Raw genomic sequence first — 23,056 nt, forward strand, 5'->3', positions numbered from 1 at the left:
GTTAGCTGTTTTGGTGCATGAGTACGGCGGTTGTGTAGCTACGTTAGTGTAGCTGTAGGGTGCGCATGAGTAGCATGTGTGACCGTATCGAAGCCCAAGCGTTAGGGCTCCCAGTCTTTGCGATCCCAGCTCTGCTGCGTTAAATTAGACGAGCAGCCCAGACGCTCCTGCAGTTGGTAGAGGGGAACATTAATATTTAACTCTCTCCCCAGGCCTTGACACTGAAYCCATGGATCACGGCCGAAGTACCTCTGTGTTCATGCGGAGTTCAACGGAGCTGCTTCATGCCTTTCTATAGGATGCGAGGGGACTATATTTACATTTCTGTCAATGCAAAGTTGAGCTCTCTGTTACACCTTCTTCCCTCTTGTGTCTCAGGCTTATTGCAGGGCTTTTCTCAGCAATGATGTAGAGCTGGGGGCTGCAGTCTCTGGTGTCCTTGCAGCTTTTAGCCGTGCTCTCCCACAGCAGGTATAAGCAGAGCAAGCCTAGGAGAGCACACAGGTCTGTTCCTTCCAYGTATGTGTTTCTTCGGTGGGCATTGCCTTAGAGGGCTGGATTATAACCTGGTAATAGTTTAATCTTTGCTTGCCGCCATGGTGGCAGAGTTCAAGCCCAACTGGGTGATATTAATTTAGGGCAAATCCATGACACACTTTAAGTCCCAGCAGAGTTTCCTTTCCCCTTCATCCTGACCAAGTTCTGATTTTTTTCAGACTGTTGGTCATGGGGATGGGTCACAAGACTTATCACAAGAAGCCCAGAGCCAAGTGGCTCCCCATTTCAGTCCCCAAGTACCTGAAGTCCGTGACTCARTGCACTCATTTACAAGGCAGTCTGTAGACTGTAGCACATTGAGGAAATCCACTTYTAAGTTGGTGGCAGTTTTAACTTCGACGGTAGCTAGCATGCCTCCAGAATATTGGTGCGTGCTTCTTTTTCCTGTACATCCCCCTGCTGTTCTTGAGTCATACTATATCCATGTTATTTGGCATGCTTCTAACTGGTGCCAGATGTGATCAACRCGTACGTGCAGATTTAATAGAATAGGAAATCCTGTCTGTTTTTCCCAGTCAAGCACATGGTTAGCTAATGAAGGCAATCTCACACTGAGGAGCTGAGAAAATGGTCCATAGAGATAAACAGGTAGATCACCTGAGCAAATCTCAGTGTATACAAAGAGTTTGGAAAAAAAAACTTAAGGGTTAGATTGTTTGGGGAGGTTTTGCTCACRTTTTAAATCACTGATGTGTTTGTGGGGTTTATTTTACAGTACATGTCCGGATTTGGAAATGAACATGCTTCTGAGGATCCACGCTGCCCTGGAGCTTTACCAGAGGGACAGGTACCAAGTTCTTTAATGTGTTATTTTAAATGTCATGGAGTAGAGTGAATATCTGTTCCCTGTGTTTCTTTTTGTCTGAAAACATTTCCATTCTTTTCTCTGCCACCACAAAAATGTTCGGGAGCCTTCTTTATGAGGCACTAGAATATTAAGATGCTGGCAAAAATCAGAATTAAAGATTTCCATTCAGACTATCTGTTCTCAAGTTCTTTGAGAACTTCCAAGTTTCACCTTGGAGGTTGAGGCTATTCTGAGTTACTTCTGGTCAGTAGCTTTTTTTTTCAGAAAGGAGTTCGGAATAAAAATGGCTTGGCCACGTTGGGGATGAAGCAATTGGCTCTAGCACCGGAATAAATTGGAGTAGAAGCATGCAGCTTGGCAGAGAGAAGGTGCTCACACAGAGGATGTGGCTTTTGGGATTTCTATAGGAGTTGATTTTGAATAAGCTGGAGGATAGGCCTGTGACAGGACAGCAGATTCTCTGTAAGGAAGGGTCAGGAATGGATGCAGCAATAAATGACAGTTTTATTGTTAAAAGTAAATAAATGTAAACATATTAGATTACAATAAATTATGTTGGTTTGTTTGGTTTTAAAGAAAGGCATCACCACCCCTTTGTTGCTATCCGCTCAGTCCATGGATGTGAGAACGAATCATTGAAGAACTGAAACTCTCTCACCTCCTTTATGTTGGTCTCCTTYATAATAGCTTAAATTTGTGAGGCTTGTTGTGCCCTCCCTTGAATCTCGTGTAATCCCTTAGATTTGCACGGCAGCATTTTATGCTTACTTAATGATTTCCCTTGGTGCAAGTCAGCTCTTCATCATCTGCATACATCATAGTGTGCAGAACTAAGGTTAAACAGGGAACTTCACCCAGAGCGTTTCCTGAGTTTTTGTATCTCTCCAATTCCAACATTTTACATGAAGGATGCCAGTATAACTCACAAGACCAGGATGAGCTAAATATATATATAGGTCCCCCAGGTCTGCATTACACTATGGTATACCTGTGAGAAAGAGAAATTGCTGTGCTGGATCAGAGACTAGCGCAGCGTCTCGTTTCTGAGAACGGCTATAGCAGACGGGTAGAGAAAAGGTGTGTGAGAGAGGCACCCTGTGACCAGGAGATCGACAGCAGCAGTGACTGCCGATCTGAACAAGCAGTGCCTCCAGCCTCGGGCCAAAGCGCGCTCCTTGCAGGCTGCAATCTGTAACTTCCCTTGGCAACACCACTCTCTATAGGGTGAGGACATCTGAAATTCATACCGGTGCATGTAAATTAAATGCAGTCCTCCAGTTCCTGGCTGAGATACCCTCATCTGGACAGAGTTTGGACTCAGTGTCAAAAGAGTTAATAGAAAATCTGAGAAGGAGTGAGACAAAAAATCTCCAGTCCCAAGGGTGGATCCTTTTCCCTCTGCAGTATTTATAAGGCTGGCATCTGCAGTAATGCTGGCTAAGATAAAAATGACAAGGGCTATTGATCCCCCTGCTTCACTGCGCACCCACACTGACAAGATAAAGCTGGAGGGCTGGAAAGCTATGTGCGTTACACGAGCGTTTTACCTCTTCGTTACATTAACCTGCCAGGGCAGCGCTGATACTGTGTGGGTGACTGGTCTCCTCAGCTGCAGCTGGGTGGCAGGATGCTAAGCTGGGCCCTGCAAGGGGGAGCTGAGAGAGCAAGTGCCGGTTGGCTGTCCCACCGGGGCATTTCTCCCTGTGCTCAGATGCCTTTGTTTCTCGCTGGTCTCAAATAGATATTGGCCTACTTAGATCAAAATGTTTAGCTGCTCTTCTCTGAGAAGTCACAAACTCATAAGAGCTGTTAAACCTGTGCTAGCGTGTACCCACGGCTCTGCAAAGGAAAAAGCGTGTCCTTTGCGCTCCAGAGAAGGAACGTCATTGCCCAGAAGCCCTGCAGAAAAGCAAAGACTCCCACACAGATCATTCCTGCTCATGGGTAACCAGCTGCACTGGCAGAAGGCAGCGTTACCCCATGGAAACGTCTGCTCTGGGCACCCCTCTTCTAGGCAGAGGGCAGGGCAGGAAAGAGGGGTCAGCATGTCAGGGCACGCAGCTTCGGTAGGGTGGGAGCCCTTATCATCTCTCTGCAAAAACTGGAGAAACTTGATGTTTCCCCATGCTCGAGCAGCCCCTCTGGATAACTGGCCTCTAAAAGGTGTGCTTAATAATCTGCTTTGTATTTTATGAACTTTGTTATTAGTTCCCTTTGCCCATATGTTTCTTTCGCAGATGCCCCCAAATGCCCTTTACAGATTGCTCCAGCAGCCGGTGAATCTACTCTGAGCTCTGGATGATACCTGCTGGCTATCTAAGCCTCATGACAGTAGGATAATATCACTGCCTGGGCTGCGAATCGGACCATGCAGTAGCAAGGATGCACTCCATCTCATGGCATCAGGCTGCCAGGTGCCTAGCGCCATTCCCTGCTAGGGATCTGAGAGTGGAAACCTCTACTGTTGCATCTCACTCTTTATTTTTCTCTCCAATCAGAATAACCCGCAAGTCTGTCCATATGGCCTGTATGCAGAACAGCTCTCGGGCTCTGCTTTTACCTGTCCCCGGCCCACGAATAAGAGAAGGTACCGTAACACTGACCCCGAGCAGCGACCAGGTGATGTGTGTGTGTGGAGGRAGCAAGCATCAGGGAGCAATGGATGGACTGGCTCCACGCAACTAGCCTTTTCTGCAGCCCTTGTCAGTGGGAAACACTGAGAGGACACATTCAAAATACTTCACCGCTGGAGCTGGCACTCATAAGCTAACATAACTGACAGTGTCAGAAATTCACCTTGGAGCATGACTTTTCCCTCACCATAGGAGCAGCCCCTACCCTCTGGCCAGGACCGGCGAGGGCTAGCTYGTGCTGCACCATTTCGCAGTGGTCCAGCGGCTCAGGCCAGCGCCTGCCCCTGGCATGCTGCTTGCCACCATGCCATCCCAGCAGCTACTGGAGACAGCTTGTTCTACTCTGAAGCAAATGCCCTGCRCTGCTCTGTCTCGGTCATCTTGCTCTGGCCATTATCTGATTGCAGAAGAAGAGTTTATCGTTTTGCTTTTTCCACAAAGGCTTTTCTGTCCTTTCTGTTCCTTCAAGCGAAAGGTGAATGCATCATCGAGCTGCCTAGCAGTGCTCCGCTTGCCGGGCTGATGCCAGCTCTTGCCGTGCGTGGGAAAGGGGATGAATCATTGTTTGCTGCACGAAGATGTCCTTGATGGAAATTTTCCAGCTCTCCAGGGAGAGCTGCCTCCTCCCCTCTCCCACCCACCCAGCCAAACTGCAACCAACACCGTTAACACATCAGAGGCTTTGGCAGCCCTGACTAGCTCAGGCTTTTGTGCTTACCTCTACCCTCCTGCCTGGTTAAAAGCCCTTCTTCTGGCTCGGCTGTACATGAAGCAGGTGTGCTGGCTGTGACGCTGGGTACGGAGATGGGAAGCAGGAGCTGTAGCAACGGGCACAAGCAACAGAAAGGAAGGARAGCACTAGTGCAGAAACCCACATATACCGACCCAAGGCACTGCTGCATTTCTCTCCTTAGAGGAGTAGCAGAATAGCCCAGATCATTTCCCCTCGCTTTGACCCTTACTGCAGCTCAGCAAATGGCTCTGGGSTGGTTGGCGACCCAAACTAGCAAGGCCAGGAGGCCACAGCAGCTCTGCTGCCATACTCAACCTCAAGGGAAAGTGGCCTGAGCTCATCGACAGGCCACTTGGMAAACCCAGCAGTTAAATTGATCAGGCCAGGGACTAGAAGATCTCACAGCCTGAGCAGGGCCACTGCTTGGACAGAGACCCCTAGAAAGAAACCCCGAGAGTGATGGAGATACAGGAGGCCCCCCACAGTGTTGGGCAGTGTCATACCTAAAATGCTGATCTTCACTCCCTTCACTGATGAGCCTATGGATGCAATCAGCCAAGTACAGGATGCGACTTTCAGTAACCTATCGAAATGCAAATGCTGGCTGTGATCTGCTGTCTCCTGAAAGCTCCTCTGAGGTTTCATTTAGACACTGTGCTCTTCCCTGCCTTCTTTGAACAGCTTTGTAGCTCTGGTTAAATAGCCTTCACCCCATAGAGAGCTGTATTTCAGCCACAGGTAAAGCTTTGTCTTTTTATTTTATATATATATATATATATATATGTACACACACATAAATGTGTGTGTGTGTGTGTGTGTGTGTATACACACACACACACATATATATATATTTATACATCTGTGTGTCTGTATGTGATTATATATAAATACACATGTAGACATCTACCTACGTTTAACAGCTTTTCCTGTGTGTACTCAGAGCCTAGAAAAGAATCCATATCTCTCTGAATGTCTCTAGCTGTGAAATATGTTTGAGATTTAAGATACCTTTTGGTTCAGCTGCTGCGAGGGGAATTTCATTCAYGTCTTGAGGAGTTAAATCAGCCAGCAGTCATTCAGAGAATTTAGCCTCTTCCTCAGCCTAATCTAAGTCTTTTCTTTCTTTCTAGCTGGCTGTATCGGATCCTCCCRTCTGTTTGCCACAAACCCTTCCAGCCTCTTGAAGAGGGCCACTTGACACACAGCTGGGATGACATTGAGCCTGACCCCAACCAGGTAACCACGCCGGGAAGCACCCTGGCCAGCCTTGCTGAGCTCTGTCATGGGTTTTACAGCTAACATGCAACATGAAGCACCATTTGTGTGGCTGTGAGCATCTATTTGCTCAAGCCAAATTCTAGTCGAGCTAAATCCCAAAAGTACGTTTAATAGCTGCATCCTCTCCCATTTGCTCCATAAAAAGCTCATCATGCCCAGCCCAGCAGGCCGAGCAGCAGCAYGTCTCTGCTATCTCTCCTCTCCCTTCCCGGGCTTTTGGAGAGGCTGCTGGCTTCCAGCCTGCTTGTCTGCAGCCCTCGTGGGAAATCAAGCTTCATTCTAGAGAGTCACGTGGCGACATGGCATTTGTCTTCCTTTCTTACGGCCTTGCCATCATCTTTAATCATGATTTCTTCCCTGCCAGCCCCAGAACGTTTGGCTTTGCTAATCTGGCTCTCTCCTCCTGCCATTCTCTTCTCAGCATAATCTCTTGTTCATTGGTTTTAGCTCCTCTCAGGTTTTRCCCTTTGATGCATCATCATTAGCTAATTTCTAGCCTTCCGGCAGCCTTGCCATTTGTCTAAATATTTTCCCACTTCTGCTGGAATATGTTTTCCAGTCACTCACCAAGGAGCAGTATTTAGATGTCTTTGGTGCTCCATCTCAGATGAAGCTCCAGTGACGTCTGTTATCACCTCATCCATCCCTGATGCCCTTTCATAACCTGCATCTAAGATTATGGTTATTTGTGATTAAGGTATTTCCAAGGTGCCCGTCTCTCAAGCAYTGCAGGCTGTTTACATGCACTACATCTGCTACCTTAGGGACTAGCCATGGGGGAGGCATCTGTATAAGAAATGCTGAAGCAGAAGAAAGCTCTGCAGCTTGGGAAAGAGATGACTCTGGGAAAGGGATGGCTGGGAAAGTGAATAGCCCTGACTAATGGCGAATTTAAAAAGGAAGGAGGAGGGCTTCCTTCAGAAAGTACAAGATGTTGTGAGTGCTAAGGGTTTATGTGGGTTCAGATTGGACAAATGTGGAGAGAGAAAACCTGTTAAGTAATACCAAACRTGGAGACACCATATCTCAGGAGCACCACAGACACTGGAATCTGGCAGAGGAAGTAACAAAATAAGTTTCCTCATTTTAAGCACCCACTGCTGGCTGCTGTTGGATATTATGAACTTTTTTTCTGAATCAGTGTCCTCATTCATATGTTCTTATGTCTGAGAATGACAAACACAACAAACATGCACCAGACAAAAGGAGCACAAAGCCCAGCCGTGGCCCAGCRGCTTGCAAACCCTTTGGAGGAGACAGAGCCAGATGCCATTTTCAGCTATGATCAATATTCTGGCTTATACATTGATTTCCCACTATTCTTGTTCAGCAGTAATGAGAACTCCAGAGGTTTCCACAGAGACCAAAGTGAAAATGAAGCTGTTACATGGGAACTGTACTATACTTATTGTTTAATCTGTAGAGTTGCTGTCATCTTTGATATTCCTCAGTGAGAAAAATTTGCTCCCCTTTAGGCCATGTTTATACCTGACATTTATTTCCCTTCTTTTCCCTAGTCTCTCTCTCTCTCTCTCTCTCTCCTGTCTTCTGGGTCTTCTCTCTCCTTCCTTCTGTGTGTCCTTTCTGCCAGTGGTTCCCAATTCCCAATCCTGAAAGCTTAAAGCAATCAGCAGATGAATAGTTCATATTGAAATGTCATCACTGGCCTGCACAGCTGTCACGCTCATAAACAGGAGACAAGGAAGTTCACACTGCTGAGTCCTTGCTTCAGACTGGCAGCAGATTCAAGAACTTATTGTGCCTATGCTTTGCATTTATGCTAAGTTCACATTTGGGCAGTTGCCTTAGCAGGAACAAAAACAAAGGAAAATATGCTTGGAAGAAGYTAAAAAGCCAAAACTGAGGTTCATCGCTATTTTATTAGCTCATCTGGTATGTGTAAATACCTCACAGGGGTCACATCTGACCTGCTGACAGGTGCACTTGGCATCCCCTTCCAGATGAAGCAACTTTTCCAGCAGCCTGTTCCTCTCTGTCCAACCTCTGAGCAGTTTGATCTTGAGCAAGCACCAGCATTGAGCCACCTGGGTCTCTTCATGAGTCATTGCCCAGCAGCAAATGTCTTGGTAGACAGTGGAGCCTGGGCTGCCATCTCCTTCATCGTGCCCAGCCTTTTTCCTGGTTGTAACATATGCCAGTCCCTGGCTGGGTTTGTGTGAGCTCTTAGCTCATCTTTCGTCCCAGCTGTGGGTCGTATAGCTAAAAAGCAAATGATACCCGTGCTCTTCTCCAGCTCTCTCTTATCCCTTCCTTCAAAGCACTCTGYGGCCTTCAGAAAATAAGCTTTGAACCCCACTACTCGTTCCCATCTTATCAAGAAAGAAGCACAGCCTGGAGTCTCGTGGTCTCTGCAATCACAGAGGTGGCCTGGTGAGCCTGAAAACTGGTGTCRCAGCTGTGCCCTTTAACAACCAAACCGTCCTTTCTCCTTCACAGAGGCCTCCAGCCATGCTCCTTTAAACTCCTCCTCCTCCTCCCTTAATCCTTGAGACCCTCCGAGGCTTGGTGTATACCAGGGCAATTCACAACTCTTTCACGCACACAAGTTCTGCCTCCCTCTGTGCGCAGGGAGAGGTGGGAGGAGGGGGCGAGCAGCACAGCTGGCCCAAGCAAAGGGGGCCTGCCCCCAGGCTCCTGCGGTGGGACATCCTTCAGAAGCAGACGGCTCTGGAGAGTGGAGCAAGGAGAGCCAAGCGGCGGTGCCAGGCCTGTGGAGCAGTGATTGAATTAGTGAGGAGTCCTGCTTTGCTCAGCGTTACTCGCCGATGTGTTTGCTGGGTCCAGCGTGGTCGTATTTCTGTTTTGTCCTTAGACCTCCTCTCAGGAGGTCTGAGGAGACCCTGACAAGTCATTTGGGCCCCACAGTTTGATTTTTCTTGGAAAAACAGAGCAGTTCTGCAAGCAGCCAGACTCCCCGAGCCTGGCTGTTTCTTCACGACGGTCTGTAAGACGAGGTGGGCTCACGCCACAGCCATCCCTCTATGTGCATGGAGGTGTGGATGTGCAAAACTTGGCCTCTTAGACTTTTCTTARGCAGTCAGCTGTTTTTTCATGATACTTAGGAGAATTTAGTTCATCTATACACCCCTCTCAACTTTAGCTGAAATTTCTCCACAGAGTTCAAAATTATCGGCTAGGGCAGACGCACACRTGCACAGAGTCCCATAAGCATTGTTTTCTTAGGAAACCAGCCTAAAAACAGTGCAAGAGCTCCCAGGTCATGTAGTTAAAYGTAAGAAAGAATTCCTGTGTAAATAATATTAACGCAGGGGATACTTGCCACAGCTGCTGGCAGGGAGATCTGGCTGTGACCCAAACACATCCCGATGGCTGCAGGTRTTTGGGCTAGTTGATACCAAAACCTTTTCCATGGAAGGCGCTCAGCTGCAGCACCTTGTTCCCAACAGCTGTGAAAAGGTACTGATGATGATATTAACAGTAATAAATACYTTGGAGTCCTCTGACACCTTCTGTCTGAGGATCTCTCCAGGCTTTGCAGGAATTAATTAGTGCAGCTCGCAGCTTCCTGTCATGTAGATATAGATACGTGTGTTTTGGATATGGGGAAAATATGGCTGAGCAAGAAGAAGCATTATGCTCGGGTCATGAAGGGAATGAATCATCCAGTGCAGAGCAAAGCACAGGCGTGTGGAAATATAGTTGTGGAAATCCAGCTCATTTGAAATTCTTTGCTCGCAACGGCGTTGTTAGTAATAGAGGAAGAGACAGCATTTTTATATTTTAACCTTGGCACCACACAGGTCAGCTAATTATTTTACAAAATCATGCTTCAAAAGGAAAAAGCAGCATAAATCAAAATACACTCGTAAAGAGAAAGCCACCTGAGGTAGCTGAGGGCAGGCAGGTGAGGGGACAGGGTCTGCTTTCTTCTCCCTTTCTGTCGTTCGTGCTATAACCACTGCTGTTTCTTTCTTGCTTGCTTTTGGTTTGCTGGAACCTAGCTGCGGTGGAAACCTTTCGAGATCCCGAAAGCCTCCCAGGATAAGCTGGACTTCGTGAGCGTAAGTCAGGCCTGAGCTTCCCAGCATCCTTCACCTTCATTACTCCCTGGGGTTTAGATGCGCATACTGCCAATTTTGCTGAGGGGGAAACTGAGGTTGGGATGTGTGCGGGGTCATGAGGGTTGATGGTGTTGCTCAGGGCTCTGAATCAGCAGCACAGGCACAGAGGTACTGTCYAGCCCCACATCCTGGAGCAGGCGGGCAGAGCACTCCAGCCCCCTGCAAGCCGAGTACCCAACCTCGGGAGGAGGATGCAGGTTCCTCTCCTTTCCGCCAGTCCATGAGGCTTCCCACTTCCCTGTGGTTTTGCACATTCACACCATCACAGGGAACCTTAAAAAAAAAGAAGAAAAAAGTGTTCTGGCAGTAGGTGCACTTTGGAGGATGCTCAAAGTTCGGCAAACAGCAGTGGTTTTCGCACATCTGYATTTGCAAGAGGGAAGTGGGGAGGATTCATTCAGCTGACAGTGGATTTAGCTTATCTCTTTACCTTTCAAAATGGCCCCTACCTCTAGCTCTTCCTAGACCAYGGACTGAAAATCTCCAGCTTCCAGGGATTTCAGAGAATCCCTTAAGATGTTAAAGAGAAGCCAACAACACATCTGGACAAAGGCTGTTCATGGAAAGGCTGTTAGCAGTCCACGGAGTGGGGAGGGAGGGGCGAGCCTCAGGGAAGGAGTGGGTTGAAGGGAGGAAAGGGGGCTGCTCTCCACCCAGCTGTGTGTCACTCACTCCAGATGTGGGTTGGTCTCCAGGGACTGCACACCTTGTGTGGCGCTGGCGAGCCCCGAGGACGCAACGGCATCGCTGTCCACATCTTTGTCTGCAACACCTCCATGCTTGACAGGTCAGTGACTAGCATGTTGGARGCTCAGGCTTCTCCAGGCTAGCGCCTGCAAGCGTACAGGCCAGGAAAATGGGCTGCCCATGGATAGGGGGTGCCACCTGCTCTGCCAGTAGCACTCGCTCTGTGTCCCTGTGTTCTTGTGCGTGCAGCCGAAGTGCTTGGCTGGCAGGCTTTGTAAAGCAGGTCATGCTCCAGTGTGAAAGGGTGGGGAGCCATCAAGAGATGGAGGGAGCTGGACATGGGGATGCAGCAAGAGGGGATATGCTAGATTGAGGTGCTCTTTTCCAGAGTTCTCCTGGGGAGATGAAGAGCACTGAGTAAGCACACAGCATCTCAGGAGCATTGCTAGCTCCTTGCAGCTGTTGGCGGGGGAGTCAGCCTCTTCCCCAGTTCACAAAGACTGATTCACCCAAGGTCACAAAGAGAAGGAGCTGGCAGAGCTCGAAGGAGATCCTGCTTCAGGCTGTGCCCATTAAGCCTCCTTGCTTCCTTTATACCCACCCATACGTCATATTCACTAACTATTGCTGGTGCTGAAGGGGGACATCTCTGCCATGCCAGTCTCTCAGCCCCAAAGACTCTGTGATAGTCTGTAGAGTGTGCAGGTGCCTGGAGTTTATGAGACCCTGAACTCCCTGTTCTTCTTTCTCTTTAGATGCTTTTATAATTCAGATGGTGACTTCCTGATAGGTAAGTGGATGCTTTGGCTTTTCATTCCCCCCACGAGGGTGCATGTGGGTTGCCACCTGCCTGCCTCTTTGTTCCTCCAGAACTTGGCCCCTATAGCCAGCTGCAAGRATTTGGAGAAGAGGATTGGCCTCACTCTTGCACCATCCAAATTCGATGGTTTGGCACCAGCTGAGCTGTTGGACTCATTCCATCTCTCTCATGCAACTCAGAGGGCAAAGGTCTATACCAGGACTCAACTTTGTTCTTGAAAAGTGACCCAGGTTCCTTGGCAAGATAGATGTTCAGAGATTTTTCTTAACGTTGCAGATTGGTATTGGACACACTGTGGAGGTTTTCTGGAAAACATAAGCCTTATGATTACTGAACAACTCRTAGCTAGATGCCTTCATTGCTTCAATCCAAGACTATCTGGCAAGGTAGCTTAGCTCCTGCATTCCCCCAGCCTTAGGCAACTGTGATAAGTGCCATGAAAAGTGTTGAGGTTGGCACATGAAATGTAGACATGCTGAAAGAAATTCTGACCAGTGTTAGAAGACTGAAAGCCTGTTTTTTTTTTCCTTGAATCTTTTTTGCCTGATGAGCAGAAATACCTTGGGCTCACYAGTAAAAAACACTTCTCCCATAAAATAACTATTTATCTGTACTTGTTCACCTCTCACCACCGTGAGGCAAAAGCACTAGGACAGGTTTTGCAGATCTGCTGGTTTGTCAAGTCAAAATGTGAGCTGTCCTGCACCATGGCAGTCACAGAAAATAATGTGGACGTAAGTGAAGCATTATTTCTACCTTCAGGCAGCAAAGAGAATTAGTTATTCCCAGACATCTCACACTACTGCAACATGACAAGGACAGGTACATGCGCTATTTTATGTGAAGATCATGAGATGGACAGCTATGGCCCCAAATATATCAAGTTCCATTTATCTAGGCTAAATGGCAAAAATGATTGCTCAAGACTGTGACTTCTAGCAAGGCATTCCCCTGGATGTGGAGAAACACCAGAGCTTCCGCTCCAGCACCCATAAGCTGTGTGGAGCAGTTGATCCACCAGTTAGTGGGGTCTGGCCCCAGAGGTCCAGGGCAGGACCACACTGTAGATGGGAGCGAGGCAAATTCTACAGCAAGAGAGCATGATGTGGGGGAGGGCTGGTCCTCATGCTCAGTGTGAAAGATGTGACAGGTCTGGGGGACATTTTTGCAGTGGAATGAAGGAGAGGAAGGCACCTGCTGTGATCAGAGAACCATGCAGTTGGTCTAAATGCCCTCTGCACAGTGCAGACACCTCTGCTGAAAGGCCATGCGTGACAGAGAGCAGGGAGCAGCTCTTCCTGACGCTGTGCTGCCCTAAAGTAGGGCAAAAAAGGCCCGCAGCACTTCCAGCAGGTGCTGCCTGGGGGCCTGTTGCCCTCCAGGCAGAAGGAAGATGACATTCAAGCTGCCGCTTCCAGCGCTGAAACCCCGGCCAGAAACCCTTTGCCCATGCATCTGTCACTTCAATTGCCTTTACCCACGTTTTGTCTCCACAGTGCCTCAGCAGGGGAAACTGCTCATCACAACCGAGTTTGGGAAGCTGCTAGTGGAGCCCAATGAGATCTGCGTAATCCAGGTGAGGGCACAGACTGACCGCGGAGCAAACTTTAAACAGCCTTTGGTGAGCTCTGAGAGCTGGATAAATGCAGCTCTGAGGCGATGTKAGAGCTGCCTGCTTAGGTCAGTCTCTGCACCCAGCTCGCAAAGCCGCAGCGTTTCTAGCTCCTGCATGCAGCTCTCCTTGATTTGTCCGTCAGCAAAGTTCTGAAACAATCTTGGTATTTGCTTTTTCTCTTTACTCCAGCARGGAATGCGTTTCAGTGTGGAGGTGTTTGGCGAGACCAGAGGCTACATCCTGGAGGTGTACGGTGCACACTTTGAGCTGCCTGACCTGGGACCCATCGGTAACGATCTCCCATCAGACCTACTGTGAATTTCACAGGGATAGAGTGAGGATCTTCAAGCCAAAAACTGAAAAAAAATGTGATGGTTCAGTCATCCCTATATTCCCCTGGGGCYGAAGGGACCATTTTTTTTCCACCACCTTTTCCGCTTTCTCTCTCCCTTCTAGGATGGGAGTCCCGGTCTGCTGGCTCTGAACCTGCTCATACCAAAAGAAACTCCAAAAGCCTATCATTGGTGCTTCTCATTTGTTGATAGGGCATAATCTGAAGTAATTGGAGAGCATTTACACAGAAAAAGGAAAGGCAGAGTTCAGAGGCAMCATTCTCAAACCTCCATTTTAGAATTTATCAAGTGTTTTTTCCCCGCTTTTGCTAATAGCCTTCTCAGAACATCATTGCTCCAATGGCTGGACTGTGCTTTCTAACCCACAGCCTGAGTCATGGTGCAATGGGAAAGCCACGTAAAATGCCAGAAAAAAATGCCCGCATGTGTGCACAAGCCAGTGTCAGCCTGTGCAACCTGAGAAACTTGCTGCTGGCCACAGAGGGACCATACCTAATTAAAGCATGTAAACACCCAATCATGAACCACAATGGTGTATGAAATTTTCTTTTCTGGAAGAGAACTTGAAAAAAATGGTGAACTAGCTGTACTGGGAAAACTATGTTGTTTTCCTTTATCTTCTCCTCTACTGTAAAAAAAAAAATATGGAGGAAGGGCGAGGGAAGTGTCAGCTACTGTTCCYCCTGGAAAATTAGAGATCAATAAAATGAGCAGCATAGGACTCAGATCAGCAACACATTCACATCTCCRTGGTTGGTGCTGGCAGAATGAATCTGCTCTCAATGAGCACAGGTCTAACTCCCTCATAAATCACAGCTCCTCTCTGCCAGCAGCTTTCCCTTCTGCGCACTGTCACAGATGATTGGGAAGAGACCGTCTCTTGCTGCCACGGCAGAGGTATTGCAACAGGGAAAGGCACCTGAGCTTCCTCTGAAGCTGTCCCAGCCTCACAGCCACCACTTCCTAGCCAACACTGAAGTGTTTGAGGTTTTCTCACCTTCCTCATCCTCAAAATACTTGTCCCCATACATCTCTTGCTGAGAAAATACCTCATATTACATTGACCTGGTTACTGCTACTAACATAGTCTTGATGCAGTTTCACTTCTCTTATAACAGCTAAAGTAACTACATCATTAACTAATATTTCTTCACTTTTAGACGAGTGTTTTGGGGAGGGTGTTTTTTTTTTTCTCATTTCTATTTCTTTTTCCCCAGATTGGGTTTGTTTTGTAGCCCTCAGTGAGATCTAAAAAACTGGCCATGCTTGAAGGAAATTGAATAAATATCATATGTGTCCTGGTCGAAGAGTGCTCTCTACTTCCACACTGAGTCAATGGTGATTTTTCAGCAGCTTTCCCTTTAGCAAGCTGAGGTACCTTCTCTTCACCCAGTTGTTACATTCTGTGCCTCTCCACTTGATTACTGATATTGTTACACCCACCTATTTGTAAGAAGTTTTCCCATTAGCTAGTTTTTTAGGCACCCTTGGAAAGTGATTTTTCTTTCTTTCTTTTTTTTTTTTCCCCTGTCTCCACAAGTCAGGAATCTATTATAACATTTACTTTCTAGAGAAAAGAAAATGAATGCACTTGCCTGTAAAACCTTTCCAGGGGCTGGTCATTATGAGAGCTCCTCTTCTCACCACCTACCCATCTTCCCCTCAGAGAGCAAGATCCTTTGTATTTCGTTCTTACTTTATTCTGASTTCACTTTCTACTTGAAAAATGGCAGCTGGAGGAAAGAACTGACTGTTAAACCTYAGCAGCAGGTAGTAACGTCTTGTATTTTTATCCCAGAAATTCAAAGCACTTTGTAACAATAATACTAATGAGAAGAAGAATGCTTTAGCACCCATATGGTGCTTTGCACTTTGAAATGCACTCCTTGCACTAACCAGCCCCACAATATGACTGGACTCTGTATCACCAGCCCTTATTTTATTACTTTCTTCTAAGTATACACCCTCATGACATATCTCACAACTTCTCCATGGCTAAATGTCCAACCAGCAGGTTGTCCAGGAAGAGAGAACAATTCATCCCTCATTTTTTTGCTCAGTTCCCAATTGTTACACATCTTTAACTGAGGATGAACTATTAATCTTGTTCAGAGAGAAACAAGGGGACATTAGTCACATGAGGGGAAATGGTCTTAAATGCTAGGATGTATTACAATTACCTACTCGTAGGAGCAAAAGCACATTAATATTTTAGGTTTTGTAGTGGGCTGAGAACCAATGAGAAGGTCATTCAGAACACAGAAGGACACCCACAAAGCCAGGAAATTGTAACAGGCTCTCACTTCGTTAGCAGGCTGCCCAAAGATTTCATTTTTTTTTCTTTCTCTCCTAGGAGCCAATGGTCTGGCTAACCCTCGGGATTTCTTGGTGCCTGTTGCATGGTATGAGGATCGYCAAGTGCCAGGGGGCTACACAGTGATCAGCAAGTACCAGGGCAAGCTGTTTGCAGCCCAGCAGGTAAGTACATCAGGGAGGCCAGATGATCACAGAATCAGTAAGGTTGGAAGGGACCTCTGGAGATCATCTAGTCCAACCTCCCTGCTCAAGCAGGGTCACCTAGTGCATGGTAGACAGGGTTRCATCCAGGYRGGCCTTGAAGATCTCCAGAGAAGGAGACTCCACAACCTCTCTGGGCAACCTGTGCCAGTGCTCTRTCACTCYCACAGTGAAGAAATTCCCCCTCACATTCAGGCGGAACTTCCTGTGGTTCAGTTTCTGCCCATTGCCTCTTGTCCTGTCACATGGGACAACTGAAGAGTTTGTCCCTGTACCCTTGACACTCTCCCTTCAGGTACTTATGCACATTGATAAGATCCCCCCTCAGTCTGCTCTTCCCCAGACTAAACAGGCCCAGCTCTCGCAGCTGTTCCTCACAGGGCACATGCTCCAATACTCTCATCGTCTTTGTAGCTCTACACTGGACTCTCACCAGTAGSTCCATKTCTCTCTTGTACTGGGGAGCCCAGAACTGGACACAGTACTCAAGATGAGGCCTCACCAGGGCTGAGTAGAGGGGCAGGGTCACCTCCCTCGACCTGCTGGCAACACTCTTCCTAATGCACCCCAGGAGACCATTGGCCTTCCTGGCCACAAAGGGCACATATTGCTGGCTGATGGTCAACTTGTCATCCACCAGCACTCCCAGGTCYTTCTCTGCGGAGCTGCTCTCCAGAAGGTCAGCTCCCAGCTTCTACTGGTGCCTAGGGTTATTTCTCCCTAGGTTCAGGACTCTGCACTTGCCCTTGTTGAACCTCATGAGGTTCCTCTCCACCCAGCTCTCCAGCCTCTCCAGGTCTCTCTGAATGGCAGCACAGCCCTCAGGTGTGTCAGACGCTCTTCCCAGCTTGGTATCATCAGCAAACTTGCTGAGGAGGCACTCTGTCCCCTCATCCAGGTCGTTGATGAATAAGYTGAGCAGGATGGGACCCAGCACTGAGCCCTGGGTGACGCCACTAGCCACAGGCCTCCAGCTAGACTCCGTGACGCTGATGATGACCCTCTGAGCTCTGCCTTTCAGCCAGTTCTCAATCCACCTCAAACACTAAAGCACAGTGACTGGCAGAGCAYGACATAGGATATACAGCTGCACTGATTTGCAGTCTCAGCAACTGGCCTGGCCTGCTGCTGCTGAAGCTAATGGTCCAGCAGCACTGAGCCCTTGCCTTGTAGGCCTATTTATCTTTCCAGTTGTGGCGGATTGGTATGTAAAGATGTTTGTAAAAGCTTGATTGACCAAAAGACTTGCTCAAAGTCTTTGCCTCATGCTTTCCACGTCTTTCTAATGGTAAAGAGCAGTAGCTGGGGCTGCTGGGAAAACCGAGGGTTTCCTTACTAGAGAGCCAGTGTTGCAGTCAGCCTTGTTCATGCACAGTCAGCCTTTGGAGACTGAATCTGCTCCCCACCTCTAGAGCAAGAGGAAAATCTTGGTGAGGAAAACCATGTCCTCACAGCGGTGGGCTATGGCTAGGTGRCTTCATGCTCCATGCTGTCAGTGTGCTGCTTACCAGCACTAAATCTATTCTTAATTTGAGAAAGGGGAGTGCCCTGTACACATGCAACATGTTGGAGAGGCCTGTATGGTAATCTTCTGTCTCTGTTCTTATTGCTTTGATAGGATTTCTCYCCCTTCAATGTTGTAGCCTGGCATGGGAACTACACACCATACAAATACAATCTGGATAACTTTATGGTCATTAACGCTGTTGCTTTTGACCACGCGGTAAGTTCTGGAGCTGTGCAAAAAAGGGCAATGCTTTGTGAATACCATAGGATCAAAACTCGACCTGTGCTCCAAGGGCTCGTCACCTGTTAAATAATACATTGTCCTGTAAGGAATTGTGTGAAAGCCCTTGAGCTTGTTTCTCTGGGCCCAAACCAAGCTCTTGTGGGTTAATACACCCTCCTAAATAGACATAACTGGAGGTAAATCAGCTTATTAAATCACTTTATGCAGCTCAGCACAGAATTTCTGTGCCCTGAGGAAGGGCTGAATACTGAAGCCAACATACACCAAGTAACTCAGGTATCTCTGAGTTCTCAGTTTCTGAGACTTTTTGCTTCAGATTCTTGTTTTGATTTATCTCTTACAACTGTACAAATTCCTCCTCCTGGTTCCTGTGAGACCAGGACTGGAATCATTTTTGAAGAGCTGGCAGCTTTCAGTGCAATAATTTCTAGATCTCATGGAAAATAACAAAAGCCAAAATCAATGTGAGCAGCTCTCCTAAYGAGGAAACCAGCCCAGTGGGAGATGTGCCCGCAGCTACGCCATCTCTTGGCATTGCTTTTGCAAGGGGATGTGCAAGGAGACTGGAGCATTTCTAGTGAGACAACCAACAGAAAATGTTGTTCAAACTCCAGAAAAGCCTGCCAGGAAAAGGATAGTTTTGGAATCAAAGCCCAGAAAATCAGTTTACTGGGCTATAGACCTCAAAAATCCTTGAAGCAAGTCACAATTTCTTTGTACTTTCTTCACCCTGTTTGTAAACTAAGAGGGACTATGAGGCTAAATTCCTAAAGTAGGATACTCCTGTTCTCTGTAACATGCTAAGAAAAAGGTATTTCCACATAGAAGTGATGGAGACAATGCTCCTGGAACTGCAATATCTCACTTGAACACCCAGTAAGTCTCACTTGCTCTGTCTCTCAGCTTCCTCTTCTACTCAAGGAGGGATTAATTTTGACCCATTCGGAGGAGAAAAGGGAAGGAAAATAAAYGAACTTGAGACCCTCAGAAGGAAAAAATAGGGAAAGACCAAGGACTGTTATTACTGCACRTTGTTTGCTTTTTCATATCCTGACACTTCCTCACTTCCTCAGTTCAGCAGTATCTGGATCGGAAACAGGTGCCAAGCCCATCTGAAGATCTAACAGTCACCATCTCCCTGCAGATGCCTTCATTGGGCCCCCTTCCCAGTATAGCTCCAGGGCACAGGCATGCCAGGCTCCTGGCTGGTGCTGCTCTCCAGGCTGCATCTGTCCACAGAATCACAGCAGGATTGCCAAGSTTGGCAGGGACCTCTGGAGATCATCCAGTCCAACAACTCGGAGGAGGGTCAGTTAGAGCTGGTTGCTCAGGGCCGTGTCCAGATGGCTTACGAATATCTCCAAGGCTGGATATTCCACAATCTATCTGGGAAATCTGTTCCAGTGTTTGACCACCCTCACAGTAAATTTTTTTTCTTGTCTTTAAACAGAATTTTGCATGTTCTAGTTGGTCTCCCTTGCCTCTTGTCCTGACAGAGCTGGTATGGTGAGATCTTTCCACCATTTTTACCTCCTCTTCTCATGTCTGTGAATCTCAGTCTTCCAGCTGGCCTCTYCAATGTGGGAAGGAGAGAAGAGGAGCTGCAGCGTTAATTCTAGCATCCTCTTTAGGCAAGGAAGAGGAAGTAATTCAGATTGCAAGGCAGTCCCTCACGTGAGTTTGTGCCCTGGACTCTAAGGGAGTCCAGGCCAGGTGCAGGGAAGACTCTCTGAGGGCAGCCAAAGGAAAGGAAGAATCAACCAGTCTCATCTCTTGCCCCCATGTTCAGCATTGGATTGAGATGCTGAGTGTTCTCACACACAGTCACACATCTCACCCACACCATCAAGTGCAGGGTGTAAGAGGGTTTGGCAAAGGAGAGGCTGCAGTATTCATATTTACTGGCAAGATAATCTGAGTAGACAGTTCTGAGCCCCTCTCTGTTTCATGCTATTCACTTTTTTTTTTTTTTTCAGGATCCTTCTATTTTCACTGTCCTGACAGCCAAGTCTACCCGTCCTGGAGTGGCAGTTGCTGACTTTGTYATATTCCCCCCAAGATGGGGGGTAGCTAACAACACCTTCCGGCCACCCTACTACCACAGTACGTCTGCTGTTCATTGCTTTTGCCTGAGTATAGGCATGCAGAAAAAGCAAGCCCCTTTTTTATTTATTTATTTTTTTTATGAGGTTGCAGACARAAGAAGCTATTTGTTGCCCTTGGCACAGTTAAACTCAGTTTCTTGAAGTCAGTGAGTCCTCCTTGGAAAAGGAACAAAACTAAAGCCATTCCTATTTACAGCATCTTAGGAAAGCTGAGAGGTGATAGGCTGCTTGTGGCTGCATAGATGGCTGTGTCTATTCAAGGGGCTCCTGCAGAGATCAAATGCATATTAAATTTTGCATTGCACAAACATCAGAAATTGTCCTGTCATCTAGCCATTAATTTCTTAGTATCCCATTAGAATATGTAGATAAAGAGCAGAAGAAAGGAAAACACTACATCACAGGTGGAGAGAAGGACAGAGAGCCATAGAGTTGCCCAAGGACACTCACAGGGTGAGATCAGTTACAACAAAGGACTGCACTGGATTTCCTGAACCCTTACCCCACTCTGTCACCCGGTGTGTAGTGGTACACCTCAGTGCACTCATAGTTTTTCATGCTGTTTTAGCTTTGCCCACAAGAGTGAATATGTATAYGGAAGTGGTGATCCAAAAATTTCCCAAGCTGGTTTCTTACTGACCAACTCATTCTTCCTAAGCAATATTATGAGTGAGTCATTTGACACATCTTTACTATGGTAGGGGTGCTAGTAATGARGCTCTTACAGCCTGCTCCTCGTTCTAAATGCTCCAAGCACAGTACATGAGTRAGTTTGATGAAAAAATCCGTAACAACCCAGTCTTACATGAGATGCTGACAGTTTAAGATGAAAATTAATGATTGTTTGCATACATATATAGGGCAACTGTACTTTGAGCTAAATTAGATTTGTTGTTAAATATTTCAGATCCTGAATTGTACCTAATGAAGACTGAACTAGTGGTGAAAAGGCTGTATTTAACATAGCTACAGAAGTATGTCCTGATTTTGCAAAAACTGACCACTAAGCATAAAGTTGCCATATTGTTTAGTCACACCAGGTCTACCAAGGCTGAAAGACTGGGATGGCAGTTGTTAAAGGAGCACAACTTAATAAGAACTGGATGATTAGATTTAGTCATCCTTAGCCAACTTAGCAGTATATTACTCCATTGGTTTCAGTGGGCCTACTTACAGTACTTTTCCTCAGGGAAGGACATAATTTGGCTCCCTGTCATTGGACATACACTGGCTCTTGAGAACTAAGTAGATAATGGATGAATCTAAATCATAAGACACTAAAGTGCTTGGTTGAACTGGAGGTGGTAGAAAAATATGGAGCAAAACAATTTCACACCTAGGACTTAGGGCAGCAGACCAGGCTCTCCCGGTAGAGCGTTGGCTAGGCTGCAGCCTTTCACTTCTCCATTTTGTGCCTCAGTGCCTGTAACACAGAGATAATTATACTGAACTTCCTTTCCAGGGCCTTTAGAATTCAAATCAAAGCCTGAAAATATCAGGTCAGACTTTATGTAGTCTGTATGCAGTCTATATGTAAGTAGAGCTTACATAGCTCTAAGTACTAGGAAAAACACAGGCCTACCAACACCAGTGCATCTCTTCATTAGGGAGCTCCTGGTTTCTGAATCCGGATAATTAAGAGTAGAATAAAACCTGTATGTAGCCCAGCTTTACAAGCATTGCCTATTGGGTCACAGATGTCTCCTCTTGTGATACACTGCTTAGGCGCCTCCGTTCCATATACCGCCCACTCTATATACTGTGAGTTACAAGGAGCTTATGGTCCAGCTGTGATGCCTCCAAATCACACTGCATTGCAACTTCTTCTCTTCGCCTGCTCCCGCAGGGAACTGCATGAGCGAGTTCATGGGGCTCATCAGAGGCCACTATGAAGCAAAGGAAGAAGGCTTCCAGCCTGGAGGGGCCAGCTTACACAGCATGATGACTCCTCATGGGCCAGATGCTGACTGTTTCGAGAAGGCAAGCAAAGCCAAGCTGGAGCCTGAGAGGGTTGCAGAAGGGACTATGGTAAGAACCCAAGAAAGACAGTAAGATTTTGTGTACAACATGGTCTGCTGCCACTGTGCGACTCTGAAAGAAGAGTTTAGCTTCTTGCGGCTAAGATGGATAAGTAATCGAACCAAACTGTCCCAGTATTCACATCCCCTACTGATTAGTACTGATCAGTTCCCAGAAGCGTCCTTGGAGATATGGGACACCAGGCAGCTTTGATCATCTGCCTACATAAATTGATGCTTGAGCAGGGAGCTAGGAATTTTCATGCTGATTAAGTTAATTTTTGCCTTAGCCTATAAACAAATAAGTGAAATCCCTGAGTGTCCTCCTCTCCCTAGCCCCTGAAACATAATAATGACGATCATCAACCACCCTTGTGCCAGAGCTCTTGGAATAACATGGCTTTACTAAATGTGGAGGAAGTCCAAAATCACATCAGAGACCTAATTGATATCAGTGTTCCAATGCCAGCTCTCAAGAGCTTTCACAATCTCTGCTGGGAGTTGCTTTCTCCCCCTGGGTTGAGCAGGTTAGAAGAGCCACTTTGCCTGAATTCAAACTCTCTCTTTCTCCTGCCCTAATGTACCTTCCTTTTCCCAATAGGCCTTCATGTTTGAGTCTTCCTTCAGTTTGGCTGTTACCAAATGGGGCCTCAAGACCTCCAACCGCCTAGATAAAAATTACTACAAGTGCTGGGAACCTCTGAAAAGCCACTTCAATCCTAATTGCAAGTAAAGAAATTGTTGCTTGCAGTACAAATGAAGACAGGGAAATGCAGTATGCTTACATGTGCTGGAGTAGTCAACTCAGGCAAGTTCTCCAGCACATAATGGTAATTCCAGCAGCCATTGAGTCACTAAAAAGATCATGCCTATACAACTTGAAACACAGTAAAAAATACCACTATTATTAGTTTTCATGTATCCAATTAAAGCTTTTTGTGTGACACACCGAAGCTGAAATACTTGTATGGCTGTCACCGTGCCAAGTTGCTGTGAATGCTGTGCCTTGCACGGCTATGACAGTCAGTTCTGTTTCACAGGGATCTTCTGAAAATATGACATGAGGTGTCATCCACAG

At 47.0% G+C, this 23,056-nt stretch overlaps 1 protein-coding gene across 1 annotated transcript; it reads left to right on the forward strand.

Moving 5' to 3' along the window:
- Window positions 1–1,173: 1,173 nt before the first annotated feature.
- Window positions 1,174–23,056, forward strand: HGD (homogentisate 1,2-dioxygenase). The gene is made up of 13 exons (XM_085324613.1): window positions 1,174–1,345; window positions 3,865–3,953; window positions 5,863–5,968; window positions 9,994–10,053; window positions 10,809–10,900; window positions 11,556–11,590; window positions 13,117–13,196; window positions 13,425–13,524; window positions 15,942–16,066; window positions 17,724–17,828; window positions 19,832–19,958; window positions 21,807–21,988; window positions 22,580–23,056. The coding sequence occupies exons 1-13, from the start codon at window positions 1,277–1,279 to the stop codon at window positions 22,709–22,711; spliced, it is 1,302 nt and encodes a 433-aa protein (XP_085180739.1). The 5' UTR covers window positions 1,174–1,276; the 3' UTR covers window positions 22,712–23,056.

This window comes from Rhea americana, unplaced genomic scaffold, assembly GCF_003343005.1.
Source record: "Rhea americana isolate MKP2758 unplaced genomic scaffold, rheAme1 scaffold_92, whole genome shotgun sequence".
NCBI lineage: Eukaryota > Metazoa > Chordata > Aves > Rheiformes > Rheidae > Rhea > Rhea americana.